This window comes from Glycine soja, chromosome 19 (genome assembly GCF_004193775.1).
Source record: "Glycine soja cultivar W05 chromosome 19, ASM419377v2, whole genome shotgun sequence".
NCBI classification, from domain to species: Eukaryota; Viridiplantae; Streptophyta; class Magnoliopsida; order Fabales; family Fabaceae; genus Glycine; species Glycine soja.
The window spans coordinates 45,006,475-45,013,680 of NC_041020.1; the positions used below are offsets into that span (position 1 = coordinate 45,006,475).

At 33.5% G+C, this 7,206-nt stretch overlaps 1 protein-coding gene across 2 annotated transcripts; it reads left to right on the forward strand.

The window, feature by feature from the left end:
* The first annotated feature begins 1,397 nt into the window (after positions 1 to 1,397).
* On the forward strand, positions 1,398 to 6,485 carry LOC114398390. Of its 2 annotated transcripts, none has more exons than XM_028360576.1 (6): positions 1,398 to 1,787; positions 2,983 to 3,162; positions 3,249 to 3,326; positions 4,765 to 4,830; positions 5,017 to 5,082; positions 5,186 to 6,485. In XM_028360576.1, the coding sequence occupies exons 1-6, from the start codon at positions 1,533 to 1,535 to the stop codon at positions 6,038 to 6,040; spliced, it is 1,500 nt and encodes a 499-aa protein (XP_028216377.1). In that variant the 5' UTR covers positions 1,398 to 1,532; the 3' UTR covers positions 6,041 to 6,485. The 2 variants fall into 2 exon arrangements, with proteins under 2 accessions (XP_028216377.1, XP_028216378.1); XM_028360577.1 differs by having other exon boundaries at positions 1,570 to 1,787; positions 2,999 to 3,162.
* The last annotated feature ends 721 nt before the right edge of the window (positions 6,486 to 7,206 follow it).

A 7,206-nucleotide genomic window follows, 5' to 3' on the forward strand; every position in this document is an offset into this window, starting at 1 on the left:
GTGACTGTGACTGTAATTATTTGTAGTTATTTTATTTTTTTGATTAAAAATCATATTAGTTTCATGATACATAAAGTAGATTTTAAATGCACATTATTAATAAGTACGAAGAAAAAGTTAATAGATGTTAATGGTGTAATAATAAATATTTGACAATCGTGCACTCATTAATTGAAATCATCCATCCATTCATTTATTATATCATATAAAATATTATTTTTATATAATATTACCTCTTCCTTATTTTTAAAATAAATAAATAAAAAGATAATCAATAATATTTAAAGCAAATGAAAATATAATATTACTCCTTCCTTATTTTTCCTTCTCCTTTCTCTCACCCTTCCCTCTGACGTTCTCCATATTTTCCGCACCCTATTTCCTACTCTTATCCCACGCTTTTTTTTTTTTTTTTTAACTTTTAAATATAACACAATTATAATTCAAACGGAATCCATTATGTTATAATATATATTTTTCGTTTTTAATTATTTTATAATGGTGTAATTTATTTAATAATTAAATTAATTATGATATAAATTATCGTAATGACACATGTTATTTTTTTAATACTAATAAAATTAATTGTGATATAAACTATCTTTTTAATTAAAATGTAAATTAGTGATGACATAAATTATATTTTTTAATTATAATCAAATTAATCGTGATACAAACTAATGTCATAATTATTTTGATTACTGTTACTAAAAGAAATTCAAATAATAATTGATTTGATTACTTTTATAAACAGAAACTTCTGTTATAATTAATTAAAAGTATAGTTTATATGATACTGATTAGTATTAAAAAGGTAAATTGTATCTTAATAAATTTAATTTTAATTTTAAAAAATATTTTATACCATTATTAATTTGATTAATTTTAAAAAATTATTTTACAGTTATAGTTATTATAATTTTTTTCATAAAAACTTAACAAACCGAAATATAATTTCGTTGTTATTAACGAGGGTAAAAGAAATGTACAAAGAAAAATATGATTGTATAAAATAATTAATATACAAAATCATATTAGATAATATATAACAAAATAATATTTATATTGTATTGCGTGGAGAGCAACAAAATAACAACAAGGGAAGGGTATTTTTTATACTTTCAATTTATTCTAATTAAACTAAAAGATTTAAATTGAATTGTTTAGTTTATGGTGAGTGGTGGCGAGGTATTGGAGTTTGATTAACGTGGTAACCTGAATTAATTAATTTAAAGAAAGAATATTAAAAAGGGGCCGACTTTTGCAATGCGGCAAATCGCCTACGTGGTAATTCCCTCAACGTGGCCATCCAAGATACATCGCTGCTTATTATCACACATGTCCGCTTCTAAGCTCCAACGACACGTGGCACTCATCTACTATCTGTCTGCTTCCCCTGCTCACCACTCAGTGATCTCATACCCTCTCCTTTTCTCTCTTCTCTTCGCTTCTTCGCTCTTCCCACCGTTACTTGAACAACTACACTAATATTCTCTCTCTCTCTCTGTTGCAACGCCATCAACAACGTCACCATGATGGATGCGGAATCGGACAAGCGCTCTGCTTCCACCTTTTCTCCTTCTTCATCTTCTTCTTACTCCTCTTCCTCGTGCCTCCGTTTGGATCGGCTCGTCGACTCCGAGGAGATTGAGGCGGCGGAGACTCTGGCGCAGTTGGCAAACTGCAACACTCACTCCTCCGATAAATGGTGCACCAAACAAGACACAACCCGAGTCATGCGCGAGTCGCCGACTCTTCTTCACTCGGATCTCTCTCTTGGGCCTGGGGTTCGTTTTCCCTCACTCTTCTTCTTTCATTTATTTATTCGCATCATTTCAACCCAATTTCAACACGCATGACCTCGCTCGCTATCACAAATAGTTACACACACTGATACTATTGAATTATGCTATGTATTTTTATGCAATCACAAACACGAGTCCAAAAGTATGTGGATATATATTTTTTATTTTTTTTATATTGGTGCGGAAGAAGCGACTCAGATAAGATAACTATTTCAATTTCAACGTAGACATACGGCATCGGATTATGTAAGACAGGTTTTCCAAAATTGACCGAACCGTAAACAAAATAATAACAATTCTTCCGCAGTTTTGAGCCACAGCTTTGCAGTAGGGACCAGTGTTTTTCTATTTAAGACTCATCCATTGTCTGGGTTGCATTTTTGTATCTTTTTTTTTTTTTTTTAAGAAATAGAGAGACATAGTCCCGCATTCTTTTGTCATTACTGGTTATGTTCATTGGTTTTGTTAGCATCGAAAGAAAATATTTATAACATGGATATGCCTCCTCTAAAATTAGCAAATTACTATAGAGTAAAGGAAGTAATCTAATGAAATAATCAATGGTCGATTACTTTTTACTTTAAAGAGAAAAGTAAGTAATTTGATAAAACAAATTATAGATGTGTTGGAATATCAACAGTTGATTTTCTTTTCCATACATAACAGTGGACTTAGAATCTTAGATTACTTTATCTTTGCATGCTTTAGGAGAACCAAATCCACAGTACATCATATACAGCTATTTTTGGTACTCTGCTAAAGGGATATTCCTACGGTAAAATTTATGCACATGCCTGCACTAACAAATTGTATGGTAAAGCTAGTGCCTATGAGTAAAACAAGCTAATAACATGTCTAATATTGGTTGCTTGAATTTATTTCCATTTTCTATAATTGGGTAATATTCAGAATACATAGTGTGAGACTTTGTTAATGTGACATCCATGCCTAAGTATATTTTCTTCACTTTCTTTTGGTTTCCTCACTTTGCATAATATTGATTAACATTTAACATCTATGTCCCTGCATTTTCTGGAGATTAACATGGTCGATTTTCTTTTCCTTGGTATAAAAATGGATAAATCAATTCAATAAAGCTCACATCCAATAACTAAGAGAGTATTACCAAGTTGTAACATTTTATGCAGGAATTTAGAAATGGTTTAATTTATGGCAGGGCCAAGCTATTGCAGGTCAGCAGCCAGATGAAAAAATATCCACTACATCTGTAGAAACAGAAATGTTTCAGCAGGATGACTGCTCGAGGCACATGAAGGTCGAGCAGGATGCTGATGTATTACCTAACACAAGTTACTCTTTAGTTCGAACCACCAAGTCAAGGCGAAATTTAACCGAGGTATAAGATAATAAGAACGTGAATTTTTTTCTACTGCACATTCTGGGTTTAGTTGATACTTGTAATTTACTGGGCTTTCTGTTTAGGAAGAAAAAGAAGCAAGGAGGATACGCAGGATATTGGCAAATAGAGAGTCAGCTAGACAGACAATTCGCCGTAGGCAGGTATTTACATAGGCAAATCAAAATACTATTGTTAGATTTACTTATGTCCCAAATCTAAACCAAGCACACACCTAGCACATGCTTGATGTGTTTTGCAGAAATGCCAGTGTTGACCTCATTTTTTTCAATAGACCACATGGTTTGAATGTCTATCAAATTTATAGTTTGTGCCTTTTAATCATCATTTCCACTTTAGAGATCTTCAGATTAACTTATTTATTATTCATTCCCTCCCTGATACAGTTGTTCATTGGACATGGCTTATTCACACTGTACTTAGTAATTGGATGGCAATCTAAACTGTTCTTGTAGCAATGAATGTACCATGATCATAGAACAGCACATCTTTTAATGTCCTTCAAACTTGTAGCATAGTCCCAGTCCCTGTTGTGGCACTAGCCATGATATGATTGTTTTTATAAGTCCCAACTTCTCACAAGACAGAAAGATTGGAATTTAAATTTCTTAAAACATCTAATCAGAGAAGATGCAGGGATGAATCTATTGCCCCCACATACTTTTTAATTTTCTTAATACAATATGCATGTGTAATTATAAATTGTCTTCATAAATTGAAATAGTATAAAAAATATTCCATAATCAGAGTATTGCCCTCACAACATAAAATTTCTAGATCTGTCGCAGCCAAGTTGCATGTGGTTTTCTACCCAAAACTAACATGGTTAAGCATGTTTTTCATAGTGCATCATAACTATAAGCCTATTTTGATTGTATTAACAGCTAGGCAGTCAGAACAAAAATTTGGTTATAAACAACTTGACTCCTCCTTCGTGTCCCAAAATACAGAAGTTGACAAATAGTCAATAGCACGCTGTGGCAGGATAGAGGATTAAGCATGTTTTTCATAGTGCATGATAACTATAACAAGCCCTATTTTGATTGTCTTGAGAGTTAGGCAGGCAGAACGGAAATTTTGTTGACCTCTATTCCTTTGCACTTTACGATACTATTTTTTTATCCTGTCCTGTGTTCTGTTTCTTTCTTTCTCCTTTAGACTTCTCATTCACATTCTGCTAACTTTTTAGTTTGAATTAATAATATTAATTGGCAATACATGTTATGCCAATAAAATATGAAATCTATCATTTTTATTGGCAAGATTTTTGAAGCAAAACTTTCAGATTAGGAGTTCCATTTCTATATTATTCTGTATAGCAACATATTTTTAGCTCGACCAAAAGGCTCTTGAATCTATAGTTAAATTATGAATTATAAGTAAAGGTTATTGCAGATTTCAATCCCATATTACTTATGTGAATGATAAATTTAAAATAAACCTGATATTTAAAAAGAACTATTATATAAAAAAAAAACTTTGATTCTTTTTTAGCTGTCTATTTGTTCTGGTTGATTGATCTCTCATTGAATTTTTTAGAAGTTTCCCCTTTTTATGTCTGTATATATAAAAATGTTTCAGGCTCTGTGTGAGGAGTTAACTAGAAAAGCTGCCACTTTGGTGGCAGAGAATGAAAACCTAAAGAGGGTATGGTACTATCTCTTATTTGATATCTTATTAACATTTTCCTTTTCCACTTCCTCTTTATTTTGTTGCACTTATTTGTATGAAACATCTATTTAAGATATTTATAATTTCTCAATTTATTTAATCCCGTTTGATGTTTACCTGATCATTCACGCTATCTCATTTTGTGGCATTTCTGACAAAAAGGAGAAAGAATTGGCTTTGAAAGAGTATGAGTCTTTGGAGACTACAAATAAGAACTTGAAGACACAGGTAAGATGTTTTGCTGTGGTAGAAATCTGTAAGCATAATATAACTTTTGTTTGCAAAGAAAGTATATCAATACAGGTAAATCAACATTATCTTCCATTTGCAGATAGCCAAGTCAATAAACACTGAAGTGGAGAAAACTCCTGTTGAGCCTGTGTCATCTGTGGCTGAGATAACACCTTCATCCGGTAATGGTCCATGGTTCCTTTATAACCATTTTCCAGTTTCACAAATATTTTGGCCTTCCATCCTTCAGTCTTCTAATCCAGTTCATCTACAAAATACATCATTTAATTCCATCGCCATTCCACCTAATGCTAATGTTCCATGTTCTTCTGAGTCTGAATCACGTCACAAGCAAAATAACCTTATAAATGATAATCGAACTCAAAATCCATTTTACATGTTTCCGTGTCCTTGGTTATTCCCTCTTCCACAGTTTGGAAATGGACAATCATCTCCTTCCAATAGCCTGAAAGATGAACAAGATAATCTTTCTCTATGTAAACCTTGTAGTTCTAGTTCATCTTTGAATACACTGGCAAATGTGGATTATCAAGCAGCTTTACCTATCAAACTTAAAACAGAAGCTTGTGGCTGGACAGAGGCCATACCTATTAATAACCCTGGTTGTGCCACTCCAAGATCATCTTTGGATGGAGGTGAGAAGAAAACAGGATGTTACATTATAGAAAAATATCATGGACCTGCACTCGGTTGTAATGGTCATGCTTCTGCTGTCAAACAAGAACATGATTTTCAATTACTTTCTGCTCCTAACAATAAAGTATCTTCAATAGCTTATATTTCAACTTCTTCACTGGAAAAGAAACAAGAAAAGTTCATTTGCCAGGAGAAAAATCTAGTGGATGCAGTTGCTGCTGCAGAAGCAAGAAAGAGGAGAAAGGAGCTAACGAAGCAGAAAAGCATCCATAACCGCCAGTCCCGGATGCACTGTTGACTTCTTAATATGCAATATTCAAAGTTCAAAGGGAGCAAGTTCCGCGACACAGGTTAACTATTTCCATTGAGGACCTTTGAAGGAAAAGAACTGAACTCCAAATCATGTATAGCGCTGACTTAGTTGAAGGTTTAATTTTTTTTGCCAACAATCTTGCTTGTTTCTTTTTTACTCATACAAGGATTTTTTTTTCCTCCCGCGGAGGAGAGAGGGGCATAGGGAAGTTGGTTTCTTGAATGGTGAAACTGACCAAATTTTTTATTGATAGCTATTATGTTCCGGATTCTTTAAATTTCAATTTCTGATCAGTAAACCTCAGAAATTGTGTTATGTCTTGTAAGGACAGGAGGAGAGAAATTTAGGTCTATGTACCGTTTTATCCTTACTTGAGAACTGAGATATCTTTCAGCGGAAGTGGAGATATTTAATAATGTTGAGCTCAAAATGCCGTTAACTAGGTTTTTCGGTGCTTGCGGACAACGGCTTTTATACTGTGTGTGGATCCTATTACATTTCAGAGCATGGATATCTGCAGGTTGTTTATTAGGCTCAAAATTTGGCCGTCCCCTAGGGTGAATGACATGAAATAATGTCGGTGGTATTGCTCATAATCGTTTATGGCTTGAGTTGAGGCAGTGTTTGATCCTACAACTTAATTACGAAGGGAGTGTGAAATAATGAATGGATTGATCATTCGTGCTGCTAAATTCTTTTTCGTTAAGCTAAAGCAAAAATATACACAAGGCAAAAAGAGGAAAACTATTGAACCTTTATTTTTTGTCGCCAAATAAACTCATGAATCTATTTCTTTTTAATCCAAAAACTCCTGAACTCAAATTCCTAGATTATACGATGTGTCCACTACGGGATTCGGTTCAATACATTGGCTTAAAGACAAGTATCGGACTTCCGACAGTGTGTTTAGAGTCATTCCATTCAAGTGATGCAGATTCCATATATTTATCCTTCGGCATTGGAGGCCCCTTCAGCACAACCTTAAACGACAGTTTTTGTGCAGCCGACTAAACTTCGACATATCTGGGATGACCTTCACGGAAAGACCCTTGGGTGTTGTAACTTTGGCCTTGTAAGTTGAATTTCGAGATCCTACTACATTAGTTATGGTTCGAAGAAAAACTGCAGAAATTCTATCACTTGCCCTCGAG